The sequence below is a fragment of the Sander lucioperca genome, chromosome 15 (assembly GCF_008315115.2).
Source record: "Sander lucioperca isolate FBNREF2018 chromosome 15, SLUC_FBN_1.2, whole genome shotgun sequence".
Classification (NCBI taxonomy): Eukaryota; Metazoa; Chordata; class Actinopteri; order Perciformes; family Percidae; genus Sander; species Sander lucioperca.
The window spans coordinates 36,514-62,361 of NC_050187.1; the positions used below are offsets into that span (position 1 = coordinate 36,514).

General features: G+C 41.0%; 1 protein-coding gene and 1 long non-coding RNA gene across 3 annotated transcripts in view; both read right to left on the reverse strand.

Annotated features, from left to right (window-relative positions):
* ltbp1 (latent transforming growth factor beta binding protein 1) overlaps positions 1-25,848 on the reverse strand; it is a 144,318-nt gene that overhangs the window by 3,566 nt on the left and 114,904 nt on the right. For both annotated transcript variants that reach the window (XM_031299982.2, XM_031299981.2), the window contains exons 6-9: positions 15,503-15,700; positions 7,065-7,348; positions 5,441-5,543; positions 979-1,038 (exon numbers count right to left, since the gene is read on the reverse strand). In XM_031299982.2, coding sequence (XP_031155842.2) covers positions 979-1,038; positions 5,441-5,543; positions 7,065-7,348; positions 15,503-15,700 — 645 coding nt within the window. The remainder of the gene's footprint in view (positions 1-978; positions 1,039-5,440; positions 5,544-7,064; positions 7,349-15,502; positions 15,701-25,848) is intronic.
* On the reverse strand, positions 11,885-14,769 carry LOC116049934. Its single transcript, XR_004104942.1, has 4 exons — positions 14,755-14,769; positions 13,247-13,251; positions 12,616-12,622; positions 11,885-12,052 (listed from the first exon to the last, which is right to left on the reverse strand). It is a non-coding gene; the product is annotated as an uncharacterized LOC116049934 (long non-coding RNA).

Consider the following 25,848-nt stretch of genomic DNA (forward strand, 5'->3'; position numbering starts at 1 on the left):
TTGTAGAAGAGTAGGTGCTGCCCTGCGCTGGACCACTTACACTTTGGTCTTCAGTAAATAAATGCCAACGTATGACCCTTTTGTTTGATGAACACGACAGCTTTTGAAACTTAACAATTAACAATTCAACTGGAATTGTGCTTCTGCAGAGATACACATACACATCTTTGTGAACCTACGCAGTGAGCATTGAAAATCTATTGAAACAATTATGTTAATACTACTGCTGTCAGTTAAACGCGTTCTTAACAGCGTTAACGCAAACCCATTTTAACGGCGTCAATTTCTTTATTGCGAGATTAACGTTCTTTTTGGCATAGCAAACTTTGTAGTTTTTTTCACATGCTGTTGCAACAACTAGTAACGTTAGAAAAACTACAACACCACACCGGATCTAGCTAGACCGGAAACTAAACAACAGTCACGCCGCACACACTTGTTTGGGCTTGGAGCCGGCCAAAGAGTAGTAGGCTAACATTACGTTTTGAGTGGATGGCCAGCGCGAGACGCCGAAATGGATGCCAATAAGATTCTGAATGGAAAGTTTACTTTTAAAAAGTTGCCAAATGGTTCCATTGACAAGACCAAAGTCTGTGTGTTTTGTCGTTGTGAACTGAGCTATCATTGTAGCACGTCTAGTCTGAAATACCACTTGATGGCCAAGCACACAGCTGATGGCCAAGCACACAGCTGATGCCAATTCTCCGCCCCCTCGTCAAAACCAGGCGACAAAAGCACAAAGCAAGCATATCCACTTTTCCATGTTGATAAGAGCATTAAAATGAGAAAAAATAATTGAACAAAAAGAAATCTAGGGACCATAAGAATAGATAAAAATGTGCGATTAATTGTGAGTTAACTATGACAATGTGATTAATCGCGATTAAATATTTGAATCGTTTGACAGCACTAGTTAATACTAAATATTGTGCCAATCAATCCAGTAAATATTGAGATATTTCGACAAAGAGCTCTTACCTTGGCAATGAGAGCTGTTGATTCTCTTGTAACCCTGAGGACAATCTATCAGTGGAATAGCTGATGAGAGGAGAATGAAAGAAAGGAAAGGGAACACACATGTTAGTCATTGCTTTCTACCATTTGATGAATGGTTAATCCACATAAAAAAATACATGACAAACATGTTTTTTAGTTTTCTGGAGTGATTTAGCCATGATTTTCTAAATTATTCCTATATCATCCACACACATTTTCTATGACATTTCTCTTGCACTGTGACAGTTGACATTGTTTGTTTGAGAGAGGAGAAGAGGTTTAAATTTTTTTTATCTACATTTTAGTCTTGTTTTTTTACGTCATTGATATGGCATGTTGCTACTGTCGCGTAGTGTTTAATGTCGCCGCTGCTGTCTTTTCATCGTCTCATCTTAGTCATGGAAAAAAAGGTTGTCATAGTTAGCATTTACGAAATGAAAACTGCCGGACAGCTAAACAACTCACTCACATTGTCATTTGATACATTATAGGATATTTATGTGTTGTGCATGTGTGTGATTGGTAAATGTACAGATGAAGGCCCCTTTAACTTCCCATGCCTGTGTGCTGGGGCCCCGGGAGGTCTGGCCCAGGCTGGAATGAGATCTGACTGGTAACGCCCCTAAGCGCCATGTCTGGAAAACTATTTGCAATGGTTTATCTCTCCAACAGGGGGAGCAGTGATATAAACATTAAAGCGGTTTACTGGCCTGAAATCAGCTGTTCCTATTTGATGTTCCTACCGAGCGTACTTTTATCATATTATGATGACCAGTTCATGAAAATACTATGCTGAAGCGTTTTGTGAAATCTTAAGAGGCTACAGTAGAAGTAGCGAGACGGCGATGAAGGAGACACGTCTGTAGCTTCTGTCTATGAAAGCTGGTATTCAACAGAACTGTTCCCAAACTTTCAGTTAGAACGGCCTGCGCGGTGTAGGATATTTTTTCAAAAATATGTGTAGAGACCTTAAAGTCATGAATGGCCTTGTCTCTGCTCTTCCTGACTGTCTGTGAGAAAGCCATCTGGCCTGATAAGTTTGAAAGGGAGTACCGGATTACCGGGAAAATAATTAAGCTGAATAAAAGACTCTCAGACCAAGAAGAGCAGACAACAATGCAGCTGTGTGTAAGATGTGTTTTGCAATAAGTGAGAGGTAAGATTCAGGTCATGGGGTGACCTCGGCTTGCACCACTCCTGGGTCTGCAGAAAATGAAGACTTGTACATGTCTCAATAGTATGAACATCATAAAACATTTTGTAGCAGTGTATACATTTGATAAACAGAACTAAACCCAAATAGTAACAAACAAAAAAAGCAGGGGTGTATTTCATGACATTGCGCGGCCTTGCTTTAACGATTGCGTGAGGAGCCAAGATGCCTGGACAACATCCAAGAAGATAACAGCATCACCATGGATGGGCAAGAGGGCTGGCGAAGAAAAGATAAAGAGTGAGGTTTTGAGCTAGTGGGCACCAGATTCCCGGAGAAGACTGTCAGTTTGGTAGGATGAGAGAGATAGTCTTGAAGGAGAACTGCGTCCATATGCATAAGCTGTGATACTTGCAATATAATTTACTAAAGCTTTGATATAACTTATCTGAGCGAATCCTGCGTATTTGATTTTCTGGTCTACCATTCAACGAACACTTAAAACTTATATGCAAGGTGAAGTGACCAAAAATTGGAGTCAGTTAGAATCTGGCCATTGGGGCCAGACCAAAACCGGCGAGTGGTCATACTTTTTCCTTCAGCGGCATCCCAGTAGCTGACTGGCTGCAGCGCTACAGGCTGGGGCAAACTGACACAATCATTTTTACATAAAGAAAGAAATAACTTCATAATTATGAATTTCTCGAAGACAGCGTTTCACAGAGTTTTATGGTATCCTCCTAATTCAACAACCATAGTAGCTCATTCCGGGACTTGTCTTAGGAATCACAGGGTCACCGGTTCAAGCCCCGGTTCAGTTAAAATAATAATAATAATAAACTTTATTTCTATTGCACTTTTCTTAACAAGGTTACAACGTAAGGAACTTTTTGAAACTTTTCCTAGATAACTGAACAAATCCTTCTCAAATTTGGTCAGCAGCATGTCAAGACTTTCATGATGCCAATTTACAAAGCTCTTGTGTTTTCGTAGAACGGCGTGGGCGTGGCGGCCAATTTGTGCGTTTCGCCATAACACAGGAAGCTCTTGTAACTTTACTTTACATTGTCCAATCTGCCTGAAACTTCACATGCATGATAAGAGTCCAGACCTGGAGACAGCTACACTCCCATATTGAGTCATGGTCATAGCGCCACCTGCTGACAACAGGAAGTCAGCCTTATGTGACAAACATTATAGATTTACATGACGTTTTCATGGTGTGGTCTACAGGGACTACAGGTGGAAATTAGCACAAGTGCTACAACCTGGTAAAATGCATCTCTCCTGTCTAAGGTTAATGTATATTGTACATTGTCCCTGTTTTAAATAAATAAATGCGAAAAAAAAAAAAAAAAAAAAACATGATACACAGCATCATGACATATAATTAGTGTGTGCTCTCTAGCGCCACATAGTGGACAGAGGAAGTGTTACAGACAACCGTCGTCCCGCCAGTACCCCGACATGCTGGGAGGGGCCAGGGTTCGTCACTGCTTGCAGCTTTCATTTTCATAGATTGTTGTTGTTGCATATAAGTTTAGGTCAATGATACTACTAACACAGGTGACATGACCTGTGTTGTATTTTAATAATCTGCTCTGGAAATATATATGTGTAAAGCCAATGAAGCTTGTTGAAAAAGCATTGTTTTCAAACAGACATGTTCTATCTATATGTTGAGATATAAAAAGAAGCAATCGCATGTTTGCTTCACCCATCAGCTGCATGAGCAGCAGTTCTATCTCACTCAACTAGAAACCACATCCAGTCAGCTTCATAAACTAAAACCTGAACAATTTAAATACTTCAAAATATGACAATACTAAAAACAAATCAACAATCAAAAAGCTGCTCAGACAGCCAGTAGCTCACAATAAAAAACCGACTGAGAAGTCAACACTTGAGTAAATCTCTGCTGTAATGCTGGACAAAGGCACCAGTGGAGAGGTGGTACCCAAATACCTGAAAGCAGATTGATATTTTGCTCAACAGGAAACAACAAGGCAATGTTTGTTTGACCCATAAAGCTAATTTATTCACCAGCCACCAGTGTCTCCATGGCACAATGGACTGCTTCAAACTTCACTGTAAAGCAGAAAACAAATCTCAACTCATGGCCCTGCCATTCCTGAGGAGAACAGGGGGAAGGACTAATCTCTGGCTTTGTAATGACTCCCACTGGAACATGTGACTAGGAAGGCTGAAATTGCCTTCTCATGGTGTTTATGAGCCATGTGGGCTAGAAGCTGGCATAAGTGACTACTGCCACACAGGGTTAGTCATGTCCAAATCCATATTATGACCAACAGTGTGAACTTGCTATGAACCTAACTCCTCTCCAAAGTGAGTGGCAGTTTTAAAGTATTGAATACATAGTCATAAGAATATACATATACATAGGAATTCATATTGTCACACCTCTACAGAGCCTTACAAACCTATCTCTGTCCTCTCTATGCAAGTAGATCTACTCTGTTATGAGTGTAAACTGCATAAATAACTCACCAATTTCACAGACATCAGGTTCAGCTTACTGGTCATGAGGGGTACTCCCCAGCCTGGAGGTGTAACGTAAGCCACCAGAATTTCCAATGAAGAGAGAGTGTAAGGATGTAGGATGTACTTATAATCTATGCATACTAGGGACTAACTGCATCATCAATCTGAACCAATACTTGTGGCTCTTATGACTTTCCCAACCAATGGAAGAGCAATAATAAAGTGCAATCTGTTGAGTAATTTAATGATATTAGGTTTATGTTATGTCATCAGCTTTAATGACTCTAGCTTCATTTCTGAGAAATCAGGTGTTATCTGTCGATATGGCATGGCGGATCGCTCTAAACACTCGAATACCACCAATAAGCCTCAGCTGCTGTTTCTATGGAGACAAAGCCAGTGGGAGACGCAAATCAGAGCTGTAGCAAATCCAAAAATCTTTGTCACTGCAACAAACTCAGTGACTCATCTAAAATTGACCCAGAATCTGAAAGTGAACTCATGTAAATGCTGAACGTATTCTTCAGCTTAGCTTATACAAGCTCAGTGATTGGACGGTTCTTATAATCACCCTACTGAGTCATAGTTTACTTTTCTGCTCATGTTTTATGGCCTTTTCAACTTTTTATCAAGGAACCACATATTTCTTGCCATTGTTGCTCATGTGTTGCCCTGATGATTCAGTAGTCTAGAACAGCAGCGAGTGTGTAGCGGTATGCAGGTTTCTCATTGAAATCAATCAGGTGTCCAACAAGACAGAAAGCCACAGCCAATAACAGCGGTACTTACATTGTTTCTTTGGACACTTCTGGCATTTGTGGAAACCCCAGGATGTCCCAATGGTCCCACAGCACTGCTCCTGCTTAGTGAGACCTGGCAGAGCCTTCCCACACTGAAACATACACACAAACAAAGGGAAAGAGACATGATTATTTTCATTTCAATAAAAATGTGTTTTTTGTATTGTCTGTTTCCTCTGTAGGTCTGATGGCATGGTGTCAAACAGACCGCAGCCACCCTCAGTCACATGGCCATACCTGCAGATAACTGAGAGGTCCTGATCTCTATGGCAACAACTGCTCTGCAAAACATGTGTCCTGGTGATGGAGGGACTCAAGATTTATAACATCCACTTCAACTCAACATTGTGAATCTTTACAGCGAGAAAATAAATCTGTTAATGTTTCTATTTTACATCCCTCATCTCCAGGACTTGATATTAAGGGTGGTTGCGTTGTTTTGGCTGTGGCACAATACATTTGTCAATTTCACTAGTAGTACAAGGATGTTGTGAGAAAAAAGGGGACAAGAAAGTTCTGTTTTTGCCGCTGACAAGCGTCTGACAACATTATGGAAAGGATCCCTACAGAGATAGACCTTTTAGTTAAAGAGTAAGATCCTTTTTTGAAACATAATACCATCCGCAAAATTGCGATTGCTAAACCCACCAGACTCCATGTAAATAATCAGTACTTTTATCATGGTAAAACACACTTCATTCAAAGTGGACAGAAACTAAATAAAACTATCAAAAACTGTCTTGGTTAATCTTTCCACTGTTCCAACAATCACCACTCTGGTTTGGTTGAAATAAACCCTTAATTCACCCATTTACATGTGGAGATATGCTGGCTCTATACACGCTAAAAGTAGTGATTATTTCCATGGAGTCTGGTGGGTTTGGTGATGGTGATTTCGGGGCTGTTTCATGTTAAACTAAAAGGATTTTACTCTTTAACTAAAAGGTTTATCTCTGTAGGGATCCTTTCCATAATGTTGTCAGACACTTAGCGGCAAAAACAGAACTTTTAGTGGACACTAACTGATGCTGAACATTTGTCCTGTAGGGTTACATTGCACATTATTACAAATAAGGTTGTTCACATCAGTCACTTAGACACCAATGCATGTGAAAATATGGTCCAGGTTAGAAAAAGAAAGAAATGACTCTTTAATTATGTGCACTTTGGTCTTGGTCATAGTTGTCTTTGCAGCAATACTAATACATACTTGTATACAAGGCAACATCAATAAACACTAATCCATGTTGGCATTGATTAACATAAATTTAAAATGAAATTATTTCAATTTCGCTTAAAATAGGACTTTTATATTACTTTGAAAATATTTGTGACTGCCAAATTGTAACTAATCAACATGAATGTGTCATCCTCAACTCTAGGTAAAACTTGCTGGTCGTCATCAGTGCAAGTTTTCTGGCTCAGCTTCATCATCTTCATTGTTATTACATGCAGCCTAATTTGAATCTGACCACCCCGAGTTTAAACATGTTCCCTCCTATTGAGAGGCTTGATTGCCAGTTTCAACTCAACTTATTAGAAAATCTTTGGTTGCATATTATTTGCTATGTAAATCTTTCTTGTTGAGCTAACAAACAGTAGACATTTCTGACCTGACTCCCTGCCGTCTCCTGGAAGCAGCGGCCCAGGGTGTTCTTAGAGCTGATTGGCTGGTAGCCATGCGGGCTGGGATAAAGCATGTTGTAGCCATGCTGCTGGATCTTCTGGCTGCTCTCTGAGTGCTGGTAGGTGTAGCTGGTGGAGGAGGAGCCTGCCTGGGAAGCTTTGAGCTGGTGCCCGATGTTGTGGTAGTTGTCCAGCTGAGACACCTGGTGGACCTGGACCGAGGCTTCGGGGGGATGCTTAATGTGGATGTTGACGATGCTGGGGCTGAACACTGGAGGCACATGGGACACATCAGCAGACAACTATTACATTGCATAATCAAGAAATGATGGTAATACTGTGTAACATTTTAAAGGGAAACTCCACAGATTTGACACAAGATAGGTTTTCTCATCCTGAGCCTGTGGTTATAGACTCTTGGGAGCTTTGTCAAGTCTGATGGTGCATTCACATTACAGCGGGCTTCCTCCATTATTGGGAGTGTGGTGTGTTGTGACAGGATTGGCAGAAAATGAGCTCTGTGGCAGACAAACGTTTTATAATACTTCTACGTTTTGTTCAGCACGATAATCTTCAGAAGTCAACACCACTGTATGATTTTTGAAGCGTAAATGCAATCGCCAGGTGACTGTCTGAACCAGGCTAGTCTATATCCACGACGTTCCACTTCTGTATAAGAACCCTCTCAGTGTGCTGTGGTAATCCAAAAGTAATTTCCTAGATTTGTGTTTTACATTTAGAAATAAAACATAATAGTCCTGCTGCCTGCAGTGTCTTCTCTTCCAGCCTGTAGCTCCTCTCATTCAGCTGCCTGCTTGCTACTCTAACAAATTCACACTTTGAGATGGGGATAGCTCTCTATCTACAGCTAGCTTATCAACTGTTTTCACTGTCAACTGTCACAAAATGAAAAATGTAATAAAACGCTGATTATAACTCTCTAGAGTGAAAGGTTTTTGTTAAACCAACAGTCCAAAAGCGAGAGAGGTTTAGTTTATGACAGAAAACAGGTGAAGCAGCAACGCGTCACATTGGAGCAGACAGGCCCACAGAATGTTTTGCATTTATGCTTTAAAATAGTTGTCAATACATCAACTAATCGTTTTCATGTATTTTATGGGATTTCAAGTGACAAATAAATTGATTGATTGTTGTACTATGAGGGAAGTTAACATTATGGAAATGCTCAAATAGATCGAAGGATAAATATGAAACATCTACTGTTGATCAGCTCCTTGTTAGAGTATGCTGTGTTGTGGACTGTTTTAGAGCTGCCATGGACACTAGCTGGATTTTAAATCCTAAATGTAGGGTGTGCATCAGTTTGATCCATTGGAGCCTCCGCTGTAATCTGCAGGCTGCAGCAGTTGCCATGAACCTAAAGTGTTGTTTAAAGTGCTAAACTCTGTTGTGAATCCATGCACCTCTGCTCCGACAGATGTTTCAATCAGTACATGTGAGACATTTCTCTGTTATTTTATCAACAAAGTAGCATCTGTCGGGCAAAATGACAGTGCTAATTTTAATGTGTTTTTACCTGCTGCTCCTGTGCACTCTGCTGTGTTTGGGGAATTTCAACCAGTTTCTCTGACATTGCTAACTGAGGTAGTGCAACACATGAAACCGACCAACTGTCCTTTAGACATTGTTCCCGCCAGGATAGTGAAGGAGGATTTAATAACACCATTGGGTCAAGTCTTCTTACTTTTTTAATTCCTGTCTTAGTTTAGGTTCTGTCCCAGCTGCCTTTAAACATGCTGTGGTCAGGCCCTTACTTAAGAAGCCTCAGCTTGACCCCACAGTATTGTCCACTTCTAGACCAGTTTCTCATCTGCCTTTTCTGTCAAAGGTTTTGGAAAAAGTTGCTTTTATACAGTTACAAGCCTTTTTGCAACAGAACTCTGTGTTTGAAAAATTTCAGTCTGGTTTCAGATCACGTCATAGCACTGAGTCTGCACTGCTTAGAGTTAGAGTTTAGATTCTCGGCCCGAGCCCGAGCCCGACCCGAGCCAGACCGGACCTCGGGTCGGGCTTGGGCCGTTATTTTCCGCCACATCCTCGGGCCGGGCCGGGCCCGGGCCGGACCCTTGATCAAGCAATTTTTTATTTTTTTTTATCCATTACCTTATTATCCTATTTGGGTGGGGAGATAGCTATGCCATAATCAGAAATATTATAAATACATATATATATATATATAGGCTATATAAAAGTAACAAATGTGTACAAAAGTTAGGCTGCAGTTACAAAATGCAGCACTTCATGCGCGGAGTCTCCTCCTCTCGCACGCATCACACCGGGAGCTTGAAGATGTAAAGAAAAAAAGAAAAACAGGAGAATTACCTTTGAGCAAGTGTGGAGGAAAGTCGGAGGTATGGAAGCATTTTAAACAAGTCGTGGGCAGTGACAACAATATGTTGTTCATCATTGTTTCTTCATTCAGATCCATTTGCGATCCGTTCCATTCTAAACAAACAGCGCAGTTTACAGGCTTCGTCCTTGTTGTATTATTCTAAACAGATTTCTGTAGTTCAAACAACTCTGAATTGTAGTTGAGAACGTCAGTTATAACGGCCCACGTATTAAAAAAAATTCGGGTTTAAATCGGGCTCGGGCTCATAATTACAGTTAATATGTCGGGCCGGGCCGGGCTCGGACGCAACGTGCTCGGGCAGGTTCGGGCTTGATTTTTTGGGCCGATCTAAGCTCTACTTAGAGTACACAATGATATTGCATTGTCTGTAGATGCCGGGAATCCTGCTGTTTTAGTACTTTTGGACCTCACAGCGGCGTCTGATTCAGTGGATCATGCAGTCCTCCTCTCTCGCCTTGATCAGTGTGTAGGCATCCGAGGCTCGGCACTTACATGGTTTAGATCTTACTTGGCAAATAGGAGCTTCTCTGTCATGATTGGTGACTTCTCCTCATCAACTGCTCCTCTTTCCTGTGGGGTACCTCAGGGTTCTATTCTTGGCCGCATCCTGTTTTCCTTATATATGTTGCCTTTAGGGGCTATTATAGGAAAACACAACCTGTCTTTTCATTGTTATGCAGATGATTTGCAAATTTATTTGCCTATGAAACCGAATGACAGTGTCGCACTAGACTGTATTAATGATATTAAGTTGTGGCTTTCACAAAACTTTCTTCATTTGAATGAAGCTAAAACTGAATGTATCATCTTTAGTACTTCAGGTATGCCAAATGGTCCAGCTGTGAGTTTGGGAGCCCTGGCTTCATACCTTAAGCCAGCTGTCAAAAATCTGGGGGTTACTTTTGATTGCAACATGAAATTTGATAAGCAAATCAGCAATGTTGTTAAAATGAGCTTTTTCCAGCTTCGTCTCCTGGCTAAAGTTAAGCCCTACCTTAACAGACATGATCTGGAAAAGGCAATTCATGCTTTTATTAATTCAAGGTTGGATTACTGTAATGCTCTTTATGTTGGTTTGAATCAAACCTCCATCTCACGCCTTCAACTTGTGCAAAATGCTGCTGCTCGCTTTTTGACAAATACATATAGACGTGCACACATCACTCCTGTTCTCTACACCCTTCATTGGCTCCCTGTGCGTTTTAGAATCGATTTCAAGATTTTATTGTTTGTTTTCAAGGCCTTAAATGGCCTGGCCCCGGAGTATTTGTCCGAGATTTTAACCCTGCATGAGCACAACCGGTCCTTGCGGTCCTCAAATCAGCGGGTTTTAGAAGTCCCAAGGTCTAGGTATAAACGGTGGGGTGATCAGGCTTTTGCAGTTGCTGCCCCGAGACTCTGGAACAAGTTACCCCCTGATATTCGGACGACTACAGATGTAGCTCTTTTTAGGTCTAAACTCAAAACCTATCTGTTTAGAAAGGCTTTTAATACACAGTAGTGGTGTGACAATTTCCAACTCCTATTTCTATGTAACCTTTTCTGATTTTACTGTTTCTATGTTTCATTCTTTCTATTGTATGATATGTTATATGATGTGTGTTTTAGTCTTGGTTTCTGATGTGAAGCACTTTGGATACCTGCTGGTTACTGTAAAGTTCTATATAAATAAATGTTTATTGATTGATTGATTAATTGATTGATTGATAGAGTGGAACTATGTGTGTCAAGTAATGGAGAGGCTTGGTTTGGGGGCCAAATTCATTGACATGGTGCATACTTTATATGCAAATCCCACAGCCATAGTCTCAACCAACGGACTGCACTCTCAGACATTTCCCATTAAGTGGGGCTCGCGTCAGGGATGCCCGCTCTCCCCCATGCTATTTGCAATCTCTCTTGAACCGTTAGCCCAAGCCATAAGGCAAAATAAAATCTGTAATATCCAGATTAAATCCAGTAGCAGCTCAATATCATTATTTGCAGACGATATTTTGTTGTACATTGCTGATCTTGAGGACTCTATTCCAAAAATTCTTAAGATCTTCAACGAATTTGGCTCAATCTCCGGCTATAAAATTAACTGAATCATCAACAGGTGTGATTGTGCGTAAAAAGTGTTTAAAAACAATGTTGATAGGTAACACGCATAAAATGTTCACAGTACAATGGGAATAAAAGTATATTCATCTTAAATACTATACTTTGACATACTTTAACATTAGAGAAAGCAAGTTAAATTCAATTCTTAATTTAAACCTAGAGGTTCTAAAGTGCCGAGTCTATGTATCCAAAACGCTTCCCTGCATAGGAGTTTATTAATGATATCACCACCCCTGGATGGGGTTGTGATTTTTTCGATTCCCCAGAACCTCAGTGATGCAGGGGAGCCATGATTGGCCTGCTTGTAGTGCCTCGCCATGGCATATGAAGATGTAACCTTACATGGAAACGTTAGTCACTGTTATGCACCTTAAAAAATAAAACTATAAAGTAAGAAGACATCTGTGTTGCACCGGCAAATTTTTTGTTACTTTACACTGTTTTGTCCTGCCTTGGTTGCACCGGATTGTTGTGGTCTGCAGAAGCGCAGAGAACTCTCTCTTTTTTTATTTGTATTAAATAGTGTTCAAAGGGATCTGGCCAATTGGTCTGCGCTGCCGGCATCACTACGCTCCAGGATTGCTGTTGTTAAAATGAACATAGTTCCTCGTGTGAATTTCTTAAGTACAATGATCCCATTACCTCCACCAATACATTTCTGGAAGAAACTTGATACCTTAATTCGGCAATATATTTGGAATAATAAACAACCTAGACTAAAATACTCTACCCTGCAACATACCTCAAACATGGGAGGCCTGGCCCTCCCCAACCTTAAAGTGTATCACAGAGCCTTTCAGCTACGGGCCCTCAGAGTGTGGATGGACCCCTCATCTACAGTCCCATGGAGAGAAATAGAGCAAAATCTCACTGGAAGTCTAAGACTGCAAGACTTGCCTTTGCAGGGGTGTGTCCAAAATGGTGTATGCTAGCCTATGGCGCTATTATCACCAACACATTGACCAACTTTTAAACAAGTGGAGGAGCAACTACGCTATACCAATAAGTGGCATTTGAACACCCCAATCTCGCACAATACACACTTAATGTCTGGTAACAACCCCTTTTCTTGTAAGCAGTGGAGTGACAGAGGCATTTATACTTTAGACCAGCTATTCAATGAGAAAGGTATGTTGAGTTTTGAAGATCTAAGAACTAGGTTTGAGGTCCCTAGGACATCCTTTTTCTTGTATTTGCGCTTAAGATCAGCCCTAAAATGTTATGGAGACAGTCTTGAGCCACACCCATTCATTAAATGGTTTGTTGATTTTCCAGCAAGAGGTTTAGCATCCAAGATCTATGCTAAACTGATGCAAGTATCCGTAGGGGAACTCCCAATATCGAGGAAATGGGAGCGAGAGCTGAGCCCTGAGGGGAACGCAATTAATTGGGAGACAGTTTGGGACAATATTTCCCATTGCTCCAAAAACCCAAATCACCAGTATATCCACTTCAACATATGTCATAGGACATACTGGACTCCTCAGAAGAGATACGTCTCTAAAGTCATTCCTACTCCCTATTGTACATTCTGTCAACCTGAACAAACTGGAATTTTCCTGCATTTGGTCTGGGAGTGTGAACAGGTGCATGAGTTCTGGAATAAAACAACATCAATAATATCTGATGTGATAGGATATCTAATCCCTACTGACCTGATTGTTTTGTTACTTAATGACGACTCTAAATTACACCTGCTTTGGAGACAGAAGAAAATTTGGTTAGCTGGCTCAACTGCGACTAAGAAAATGATAGCTCAGCGCTGCCCCCCCACTCGCTTTGTATAAAACAGTGGTTGGTGTATTTTCTGGACATGGTTATGCTTGAGCTCTCTACAGCAAGGATTAACAAAGCCAAATCATCAACTATCAGCCTATGGAGAAACGCAGCAGCACAAGTATCAGTCCTAATGACCTCAGCGCCACAAGAATTAGAGGAGAGCGACTAGGCAAGGTGTGATTTTTGTTTTTGTGTTTTGTTTCTTTTTCTTTGTTTATTCGTTTGTTTTGTTTTTCTCGAGACTGCAGAGGGTGGGGGGTGGGTGAGGGTTTTTGTTCTTGTTCAATTGTATTTGTCTGTTCTATATGTTCAAAAATTTATATAAAAAAAAAGAAGGAAATATACGATATATATGATCTCCCAAGCAGGGCTTAATTTGAGCCGAACACGCCAGAACATGTTCCGGCACCTCCAACGTTGGATCCGGAACTTATTTTATTGGATCCGGCACCTCCTGTGTCACTATGAAAAATTAGTCGCCTAAATGAAAAAAATAAACTACTGTTTGTGTAGTGTTCAATGTTGTTATCTGTCTGTCCCCGTTGGAGTTCCACAAAAGTCTTGTGTTTGCATTTTCAATGCGTTTTGAGGTGAATTTTCAGGGTAAGAAAGAGGGGGGAGAGGGACGGAGGGAGGGGAGACACTTCAACAGCGCGGTCCACGGCTGCACTCCAAGTGACACAAGCGCTTGTGCTGGTTGAGGATAAAAATGTCAAAAAGACAACAAAGTTTGCTTAACTTTTTCAAATACGCTGGCCAGTCGGATCCCAAACAAGCAAAAATCGTTTCTGCCGATCAAGAATGTGGAGACCACGGTGGGTTTTATGTTTTAATTGTCCGATGGATAGTTTCTGCTTTTGAAAACGATCGTTGCAGTGTATTTTAAATTTTTTTTACATTTCGCACCGATGCAGTGCACGTTCTGAAATAAAAATAAACATTGCCCTGATGTACACACAGCGTTGTTTAGGCTTTTTTAGTCAGAGTCAGAAAAGCTACGTAGGCAGGTGTAATTTTTGTTTTGGTTCCGTTACCTCCAACCCCCGTTTTGAGTCGCCGGATCCACCCCCCCTCTGCGCTCCGGGACCTCCCACTTTACAAATTAAGCACTGCTCCCAAGTGGTGTGCTCCTTCAACAACCAAACATGTTGTTCAAATATAGTGTGGGCCTTTTACACATTCTGTGTAGTTGTTGTAGAAGTAATTCTTTGAATTGCTCGCTCTTACACTATTGCCGCGTTCTATTTACCTTGGAACTCGGAAGCCGGAGCTGGGAATGACGTCATACCCGAGTTGAATGCATTCTATTTAAAAGTTGGATTTTCATTGTTTTCATTAGCTCTAGCCAGGTTACCCATTGTTAGTAATACCAGTTGATAACAACGCATCACGCCGTTTTTTGTGCATGCAAACAGCGTAACAACATGTCCACAGATAGAAGTTGGACATGCCTGTGTGAACGACTAATTTAGTGACACAAATAAGACAAAAGTGCTTATAACTTTATGTTACTGCAGCTTTCACAACTGTTGACACAGGGGGCAGCCATGTTGGATTTTGAACTCGGGCTACTGCGAGGTTGTCTGAGTTCCGAGCTCGTAAATCCGAGGTCAGGGGGTGTGTTTCCGACTTTGACCTCGTTAAAACCGAGTAAATAGAACGCGGCATAACGCTTCGCAGCAGAATCAGCTAAAGTTCTCTCTCTCTCTCTCTCTCTCTCTCTCTCTCTCTCTCTCTCTGTCTCACCACTGTTGCACCAAATGCTTGCTCATGGGGGGAATTGTTGGGTCTTTGTAAATTATAGAGTGTGGTCTAGACCTACTCTATCTGTAGTGTCCTGAGATAACTCCTGTTAGGATCTGACACTATGATTAAAACTGAATTGAATTAAAGAAAGAAATCGTTAAAAAATGGCAAAATTCAGAGACACTAATGCCGGGTGGGGAGACTATTCCAATGACTACTGAAAAGGCTCATGTGAGTTCTAACTATTTCACAGTTCAGTGCAGCCCTTGCAATGCATGACTCAAACATGCATCCTTTACAGGAAGTTCAGTGATAAATAACTGGAAAAATGTCACTTGTTGCACCCACATTTTCCATCTGGATCCCAAGCCCCATAGTTTAGCCTTTACTTGTCCCGCTAGCATCCCAGTTCCCATCACTCACCAGGGTTGTGGCCGTTGCTGTAGGTCAGAGGCAGGGTGTGTGTGGAGTGGACCTGAGTTTGGCTGTAGCCGCCTGACGGCTGCTGCTGTCCGTTCTGAACAGCCATTTGGCAGAATTTTCCAGTAAAATCGGGGGGGCACTGACACTTGTCCCTGGTGCTGCACTTCCCGCCATTCATACACGGCAGGTGACACACCACTGAGAAGAGAAAAAAGAAGTAGATGATGTCGCTGCCCACACATTGCCATTGTAAACACATCTGTGAGTGGATTTGAATTCACATTAGTCTGACTTTCCCACAGACGCAGAGCAGAGATAACAGCTTCAGTTCCCCGTCAGAAAGGTACAAAATATTATTTATAATATTTTTGGTTGGCATGATTGAATATTTAGCATAACATTCCCGTTAACAAGCCAGTAACGCACGGCAGATCTGCTGGTTACATTTTGTGCAACCAGCATCAGACCCACGATGTGGTACAAACAAAAAACACTATTTCTAGAAGCTATAGGTGCAATGAAGTCTGGGAAAGAATTGACTTATATAAATACTTAAAGATACATTTGCAGCTCCGCTTTATGAGATGTATAGAATCCTACAACAATGGCTATCTCTTGGCATCAATGAGAGAGGCCTTAATCATCCTGCTTCCAAAACTATGCATGATAAAATCCCCACCTCAATAAGTGCTATAGAAAGGACAGGGTTACTAGTAGAGGAGGAGGAGTTCTGGTTTACATTAAAGACTCCTTTAAGACAAAGGAAGTTCAATTAGATGAATCTTTATCACTTGAAAGTCTTTGTGTAAATGTGGCTCTATCCTCACGCATGATGTTTAACATCCTTGTGGTGTATAATCCACCATCTAGTTGCCTACAAACTTTTTATCAAAACTTGGAAAAAATTCTCAAATCTTTTAAACCGAACAGTGAGGTGCTTATTTATGGAGATACTAATGTTAATTGGTTAAATAAATCCAGTAGGAAACAACTCAAAGAACTAATATCAAAATATGACTTTAATCAATTTGTAAATGTACCGACTCGCTTGACAAAAACATCACAGACAGCAATAGATTTAGCTTTCTCAAATAAGTCGGAAAGAGTCTTAAAAACATACAATCTGGTGTGTGGCTTATCAGATCATAACATGATATAAATTTCCAGAAAACTCTCAAAAAAACATCTAAATGAATATAAATATGACCGAAAGGCAACCAAGTTAATAATTCCCCGCAAGGATCTTATTAAATTTGAGAATGAGTTAGCAAACACAAATTGGGATGAAGTCTCACAACATAGTCAAGTGAATGAGTGTTGTGATATATTTACTTCTACAATGAGTAACATTTTAAATAAGTTCTTAAAACAATATAAAAGGCCACAAAGAAAGTTACAGCTTCCATGGGTAAGTGATGTAGTACGACAGTTAATTAAAAAAAGAGATTTTGCTCTAAAAACCTATCTTAAAAGCAGATATGACACAGATCTGATGTTATTTAAAGGTTTACGAAATCAAGTAGTAAAAGAATTGCGCAACTTAAAAGCAAACTATTATATGAAAATTCTAACTGAAGCTAAAGGAAATTATAAAGCAATGTGGAAACAAATAAACAGTCTAATTAAACCTAATGCAAATACAAATAATTCATATGAACTAAAATGTGATGGAAAGGACATATCAGACCCTGTTCAAGTTGCTAATGCTTTTAATCAATTTTTTATTAAATCTATACAAGATCTTGCTTCTATTTTTTTAGATGGCGAGCCTAATAGTAGCAACTTAAACATATTGTCATCAGAGAATGAGAATTCCTTTAAAATTAGAGAAGTGAATCAGGCAGTGGTATTGAAAGCTATTTCAGACCTGAATACCAATTTATCCAAAGATAACTATAACATAGATGCAACTTTCCTCAAAAAATATGCACAAGTTATCATTCAACCGTTGACCCACATTATAAATGTCTCTATTAAAACTGGAATATTTCCAGATGCTTGGAAAAAGTCACTGGTAAAACCCATCTTTAAGTCCGGGAATACCACAGACTATCGACCAATAAGTCTAATTCCGGTAATGTCAAAAATACTAGAAAGAATTGTTTCAGAACAACTAACTCAATATTTAGAAATACATCAGTATATACACCCTCAACAGTATGGTTTCAGACAGAACCATTCCACTGAAACAGCCATCTGCGTATTATTGGAAAATACTGTGCAGCCGCTTGATAAAGGAAATATCGTGGGTGCAGTATTCCTGGACTTAAAGAGGGCATTTGACACCTTAAATCAGGGGTTCTCAACCTTTTGCAAGCTGGGCCCCCCCAAAGCTGGTTCATTGCAGTTGGGCCCCCCCTTCCCGGCGCCACCCCCACTACACCACCTTGCATAGATAGATAGATAGATAGCCCTAGGCTAGGCTATTATTTTTAGGCCCACACTATTATTATTATTATTATTATTATTATTATTATTATTATTGTTATTATTGTCATCAGTAGCGGTAGGTATTGTTATAATTGGCAGTAGCACCAGACTTCTAATGTGAGCTTGCAGGCATTATTATTATTATTATTATGAGTAGTAGTAGGCCTATTATCATTACTAGGCTATTGCTATAATTGGGAATTGGCACCAGACCTCTGATATGAATTCATGCTTTATTACTGTTATTATTACTAGGCCTAACAGTAGGCATATCATCTGCATTTTTGACAGAAGCTTGCAGGTAGGCGATGTTAATGTGAGACCTGAGCCAGGTATGCTTCAGTGTACCTTCAAAGCTTTTTTGCAGCTGGTGGTGCGTCGGTTTTCTTGTTGGTCCTCACTAGAAATCTCTCCATTTTGTTTGGTTTTGAAATAATTTGGATGTGGATTAGTTGTGTTTTCAATAAAGTTGAGGCTATGATGTAACGAGTGTGCAGCCTGGACGCGGAGTGGTGTGTGTCTCCTCTCTGCAGGCTGGGACTGCTGCGCGAGGCTACTGAGAGACTGACCGGCTGTGAGGGCTTTTGGACGGGGGAGGGGCTCACGGCAGCACCCGCTGCTCGTTGAGCACATAACTGCAGAGTGATACGTGTTTTTGAGTCTCCAAACACCACAAAAGTCTCCAATAACACCAGTAAAAGTCGCTAGATTTGTCGCTAGTCACTTTTGACAAAAAAAGTCGCCAGGAGGATGACTTGTTTTACAGTTGTGCGGAGGCTCCACACAGAGCTTTCTCCGTAGCCTACGTAAGTGGCCTGATGTTTATACTTGTGCACTGGTGTGTGCGTGAGCCGGCATGTGTGTGTGTGGGGAATGTGTGGTAGAGGGAGAAGTGAGAGAGTGACGGCGTTTAGCTTTAGAGCGAGTACCGACTCTAGAGTCATAGTGAGAGAAACAAAGTGTCTCCTCTGTTCTTTCTGACCACGGTGGGAAATCTGGAGCAGGAGAAGTTAATTATCTCCTTGAGTTCATGTTGTTTATGGAGAAGGAGAACCAGGAAATGAGTCGGGGAGGAAATGCAACGCTACCCAGCCACGACCGAGCGACGTGTAGTTACATTACATTACGTGATTTTTATTTTTATTTTTTTTCCTCCCATCCTGTAGCCTACTCGCGCCCCCCCAGGAGAGTGTCCGCGCCCCCCCAGGGGGGCGGGCCCCACCGGTTGAGAACCACTGCCTTAAATCATAGCCATCTTATCTCAAAACTATCATCTTATAATACATCACACCAGGCATTATCATGGTTCGAGTCATACTTACAGGGTCGAGAACAATGTGTAGTTATTGATCATGTAAAATCTGCCCCATGTGAAATTAAGACCGGAATCCCGCAGGGAACCATACTGGGGCCTGTTCTCTTCAGCCTGTATGTGAACGGGCTGCCTGAAGTATGTCCTGAAGTTGGCATTCAGATGTATGCCAATGACACTGTGGTTTATGTGTCCGGCAAAAGCCCTGTTGTTATCGGCAGTACATTGACTAAAAGTCTTGAGAAAGTGTTTGATTGGCTAAACAAATCATGTTTAACACTTAATCTGAGGAAAACTAAATCTATGTGTTTTTCTATAACAAGAAAGCAGATAATAAATGATCTTAACATTAAAATGAATGGTGAACTCATCGATCAGGTAGAAGAAGAAAAATATTTAGGAGTGATTTTAGATTCTCAGCTAAATTTTAAAAGTCATATTAAAACCCTCTCAAGAAAAATGAAGGCCAGTATGAACTGTTTCAGGTTGATCAGGAGCAGTTTAACATTTGAATGTGCTCATGTCTTTCTGAACACTATGACCTCTCAGGTCATCTGGGACAGGTCTACTTGTTGTCCCCAGAGTCAGAACTAAAGTCAGACATAAGTCCTCTAACCCTTGATATAATTTTAAGGTGGTCTTGATGTGGCTGTTAAAATTCAGGTTTGAGTCCATGACTACACCAAGATTTCTGGCTTTGTCTGTTGTTTTTAACATTATCGTTTGAAGCTGAGCGCTGACTTTTAATCGTTCCTCTTTTGCTCCAAAAACAACCACCTCAGTTTTTTCGTCATTTAATTTAAGAAAATTCTGGCACAACCAGTCGTTAATTTGTTCAGTGCACTTAGTCAGTTGTTGTATTGGGCTATAGTCCCCCGGCGATAAGGTTATATAAATGTGTGTGTCATCCGCATAACTATGGTAACTTATTTTATTGTTTTCCATAAATTGAGCCAGTGGAAGCATGTAGATGTTAAACAGGAGAGGCCCCAGAACGAAGCCTTGGGGAACTCCGCACGTCATATTTGTATGCTCAGATGTATAATTCCCTATAGACACAAAGTAGTCCCTATTCTTTAAATAGACTCAAACCACTTTAGTACTGAGCCAGAAATGCCAACCCAGTTTTCCAATCGGTCTAGTAATATGTCATGGTCGACCATATCAAATGCAGCACTGAGATCAAGTAATACTAAGACTGACATTTTGCCACTATCTGTGTTTAAGTGGATGTCATTAAAGACTTTAACAAGAGCTGTCTCAGTGCTGTGGTGTGGTCGAAAATCCGACTGGAAGGCATCAAAACTGTTGTTTAGTGACAAGAAAAGGTTGAGTTGCTTTTTTTCAATGATTTAACTTAAAAATGGAAGGTTTGATATCAGCCTATAGTTGCTCATTAGTGACGTGTCTAGATTGTTCTTTTTTAAGAGTGGCTTGATGACTACAGTTTTCAGGGCCTGTGGGAAGATACCTGAGAGAAGAGACGTGTTTACAATCTGTAGAAGATCTGTAGCCAAACAATTCGAAACATTTTTGAAAAGGCCCGTTGGTAGAATATCAAGGCAGCAGGAGGAGGTTTTCAGATGTTGTATAATGTCCTCCAGGTTTTTACGGTTAATCATATGAAATTGGGTCATATTGGAATTTGTTTTGCCTGGACACTGTGACAGCACATACCCTGTACTCGATATGGAAGCACTGACTGTTTGTCTAATTTTCTGAATTTTGTCTTTGAAAAAGGTGGCAAAATCATTGCAGACCTTGGTGGATAAAAGTTCAGAGGGTTTGTGAACCTATCGACATTAGCAAACAAAGCACGTGAATTATTATTGTTTTTGGCAATAATGTCCGAGAAGAAGAACCGCCTTGCATTCCTCAGTTCCAAATTATAAGTGCGAAGTCTCTCTTTATAGGTGTTGTAGTGGACCTGGAGATTAGTTTTTCGCCACCTGCGTTCTGCTTTTCGACACTCTCTTTTTTCTGTTCTTACCAGTATGGCTTTTCTCCATGGAGATCTTTTCTTATCACAGACAGTTTTTACTTTAATGGGAGCAATGGCATCAATAACATTTGTAATTAGGGCCCGAGCGCCGACAGCGGTGAAGGCCCTATTGAAACTGAAGGAATTATTATTATTACACCAAATTAATTGGCTTTTTGAGGGGCTTAACATATTGAAAACTTTTGAAATTTGAACTAATTTCAAAGTTCGAAATTAGTGCGATTTTGGCCATTTCCACATGTCGTACTTTAACGAACTCCTCCTAGAGATTTCATCCGATCAACTTCAAATTTGGTCTGTGCCATCTTAAGACATTAAAGATGAAAAGTTGTTAAAAGAAAAACTTTTCGTCATAGGGCGTGGCCATGGCGGGGCGGCCATTTTGTGCATTTCGCCATCAAAACAGGAAGTGGGTGTAACTTGAGTGTACATTGTCCAATTGGCTCGAAACTTTTCAGGATTCATAAGAGTCCAACCCTGAGGACAAATAAAGGCCGATATTTACTTAAAGTCATAGCACCCCTTAGTGGCAACAGGAAGTAGGTCTAAAAGTCAAGGTGCTATACTTTAACAAACTCCTCCTAGAGATTTCATCTGGCGGACTTCAAATTTGGTCTGTATCTTCTCAACACCTTAAAGATGAAAAGTTATTAAAAGAAAAACTTTTCGTCAAACGGTGTGGGCGTGGCGTGGCGGCCATTTTGAGTGTTTAGCAATGAACAAAGAAATTGTCGTGTCTGCCCGAAATTTCTCACGATTAACAAGGGTCCAGGTCTGAGGACATCTACAGGCCAATATTTACTTTTGGTCATAGCGCCTCCCCCTGGCGCCTTAAATGACAAACAGCATCCTATTTAAATGAAACTTATAATGTGTGGTCGACATGTGATACTGAGCCACACCCTATACTTTAACCACGTCCACTTACTCAGGCCACGCCTCCTTTCATAACATTAGAACCGTTTAAGGTAGTCTTGTGTGAGGTGTCATTGAACTCAGCAGAGAGTTGCTTCTTCATTGGTGATGGTTTGGCCCGCCCCCTATGATTAAGCCACGCCCCCTTTCACAGCTAATGAACTGTATTACGTAGTCTTGTGTGAGGTATCGTTGAACTCAGCAGAGAGTTTGTTTTTGATTGGTGATGGTTTGGCCCGCCCCCTATGCTTAAGCCACGCCCCTTTCATAACATTTTAACCGTTTAAGGTAGACCCTTGTGTGAGGTATCATTGAACTCAGCAGATAGTTCCTTATTCATTGGTGATGTTTTGTCCCAACCCCTATGCTTAAGCCACGCCCCTTTCATAACTCGTGACTTGTTTAAGGTAGAGTCTTATGTGAGGTATCAATGAACTCAGCAGACTTTCTTTTTAATTGGTAATGGTTTGATCCGGCCCCTATGCTTTAGCCACGTCCCTTTTTACAGCTAATGAACTGTATGACGTAGAGTCTTGTGTGAGGTATCGTTGAATTCAGCAGGGAGTTCCCTTTTCAATGGTGATGATTTGCGGTGTCTGAGTGCCGCGCAAATGCACGGTCGCAAAGAGCGGCGACCGCCAGTAACCCTGACGCGTGCAGAGGAGCGAGGGCCCGTCCATCGCTGCTTGCAGCTTTAAATGTACAATTGAAATTGTCTACAAGCTCAGTGACTGAGACCCCTGAGAGGGTCGGTGTGGACGAGAAAAGCTGAATGAATGTTTCACTGGTGTTGTCAGTGATATACCGTTTTCTTATTAACTTTGTTCGGACACTTTTGTGCACAGAGATAGTGCCATTAAAGAAAACACAGGAATGATCAGAGAGAGCAGCATCAGTCACCACAACCTTGGAAATGTTCAAACCCTTCGAGATAATCAAGTCCAGAGTGTGCCCCTTGTTGTGTGTGGGCTCCGTCACATGCTGAGTCAGTCCATAGTTCTCAAAAATGCAACACAGTTCCTTTGTCCCTCTATCCTGGGGGTTGTCAACATGAATGTTGAAATCACCAGCAATAACTACACAGTCAAGTTAATACAGATTATAGACAGCAGTTCACTAAAGTCGTCAAAGAAGGATGCACAGTATTTAGGTGGCCTGTAGATAATTAGAAATATAGGTCGAGAGGCGGACCTTAGCTGAAGAGCCACATATTCAAAAGAAGCAAAGTTTCCATAAGATATTCGAGTACATTGGAATGAGTCATTAAACAAAATGGTGACTCCACCTCCTTTCTTATTCGCTCTATTCTAACTCATAAAATTGACAGGGGGAAACAGGGGAAAAGGTGGGTGGTGAGAGCGATGGATCCTCAAAGGCGTCGGGGTTGGTAAGGGGGTTTGAGGAGTGTTGGACGGGTGAAAAGGGGGATTGAGATTTCTCGTCTCCGCTCTGTGGTCCTCCATGGTCAAATCTTTGCTCAGGTGGGGGCTGTGGTGGATCACTGCCGCACTTTGTTGTGCTTCCTCTTGTTTTGTTTGTGTTGATTTATCTTGTCCTGTGTCCTTGGCCGAGGGAGCAGATGTGTGGTGCAGAAAGTAAAGTAGGCTAGAGGTGAACAGCTTTACTCCTGGCTTGTTAAGGAAAAGTCCGTCTGCTTTAAAAAGATGTCTGCGGTCCCAGAAAATGTTAAAATTGTCAATGAACCGCAGAGAGTGGATGGTACATGCCGTTGAAAGCCATTTGTTCAGTGTCAACAGTCTGCCGAATCTCTCAGCTCCTCTTCTGACTGGCGGTATAGGGCCACTGATAAACACCTTCGCGTTTAGGAAGCTAACTGTGTTCAGCAGATTCATAAAGTCATGATTCAGCACTTCAGACTCTTGCGGTAAATCTTGGTTTCCAGAACTGCAATCTTCTGAAGGAGTTTGTAGTAGTCCTCCATGGAGAAGGGAGGCATCTTGCTGCTAATTAGCTTTAGCTACAATCACTTTAGGACAGGCTTGAGCTATTGGTAGGCCACGCTCACGCAGAAAAATGTTGAAATATGGCAATAGCCTACTATGTCTACAAAAAATGTATAGTCCAGTGATTTATAAGTATCCAAGAGCCGCTGCTCATAGTTTCTCTCAGAGGAAAAGTAAGATTATCAGCAGAAATATGCAAGCAGAGGCAGGAGCAAGCAGCAAAGCGTCTGCACTGTAAGAAGCAGGAAGCAATACCTGCTTGTTGTTTGTCACACTGTGTCTGGGAGTGTGACAAAATGAAAACATTCTGGAGGGAGCTGATCAATAAAACCTTATTCATCTTGGCTGTGAACATTCCACTTGACCCTAAGATAATTTTGCTGCACCTGTACCTAACATGTATCCTATACTACAGGCAAAAAGAACTATAGCGCTCATCTGGAAGAAAATAGAGGCACCTACAATTGGTATATGGTATGAATATGGCGCAGTTTTGAAAATTGTTATTGCAATGAAAGATTAATAGCAACATTGTGTACTTTACGCTCTATTATTCACAATATTATTCTCTTAGGTCTGGCGCTTTAGTCTAATTGTCCAGACTAAAGCCTTGCTATTAGCAACACAAACTCCAACCATTTACCTTGTTGCTTTGTGTCTACATGCATCAGTCATTGTATATAAAATGGAAGGCACTCTCCTCACCTCCCATTCCTTCCAAAATCTATTTGTTTTAATCCAACTGTGAATGATTTGATATTGTCTGGACTGCAGCTGACTAAAATGAGCTGGCAGTCATTAATAAAAGAAGCACGAGCTGAGGGCCAGAAAGCTCTCAGCACTTGGTGAGCCGGTGAGCTCACCTGGGAGAAAATATACCAGAGGAGCTGGAAAAACACCACTTAACTCCACTCTCTAGGGACTGCAGAAGGCCAAATGGCATACACATACAACAGGCTGAATGATTGAGATTTAAAAAAAAAAAATCCTCATAAGTCATTCCCTTAATATTTTCCGCTATCACCAAACTGTCATCAACTGGCCAAGTACCTTTCATTCCGCCTTGCCATGAACTACATTTTCTCCATCTGCTGAACTGAACGAACTGAAAAATAGGTCAACACCTATTTTTTATGTGCTCAGAGAAAACAATATGGAAACAAATTCTTCACACACGTGACAAGAAAACTTATCTTTGCCAATACACCTGAGTGCCGAAGATAGTGGAAATGATCCTTTCAAGAAAAGACCAACAGGCACAAATATTCTGGAGAATTGTATGCAATTTGTGGGGGCTGAGGGTCCAAGACTACTCTTTTAATTCAAGGTTTAAATGTGTTTTAAGTGTGTAGCATTAGATGCTACACACAATAACTGTGCATTTAAAATTGTCAAATTATAATCTATGCAGGAAGTAAGTGGATGTTTTAGTGTTCCAGGGTTTTTGCATGGGGGTCGTTTCAGATACTATATGACTGATGGAAGAGTTGATCAGAGTGTGGCAAGAGAGGCTCTGCTGGTTTTGGGTACAGTGTTCTGTAGCGCCTATCAGAGGGGAGAAGCTGAAGAGGAAATACAGAAGACAGTTTGGTTAAAAGCGAAATCCAGGTAGATTGACAGAGAAGGCCAATTTAACCTAACTTAATCAGAAGGTTGGTGGTTCGATCCCTAGCCCCGCAGTCCCATGTCAAAGTGTCCTTGTGCAAGACACTGAACCCTGAAT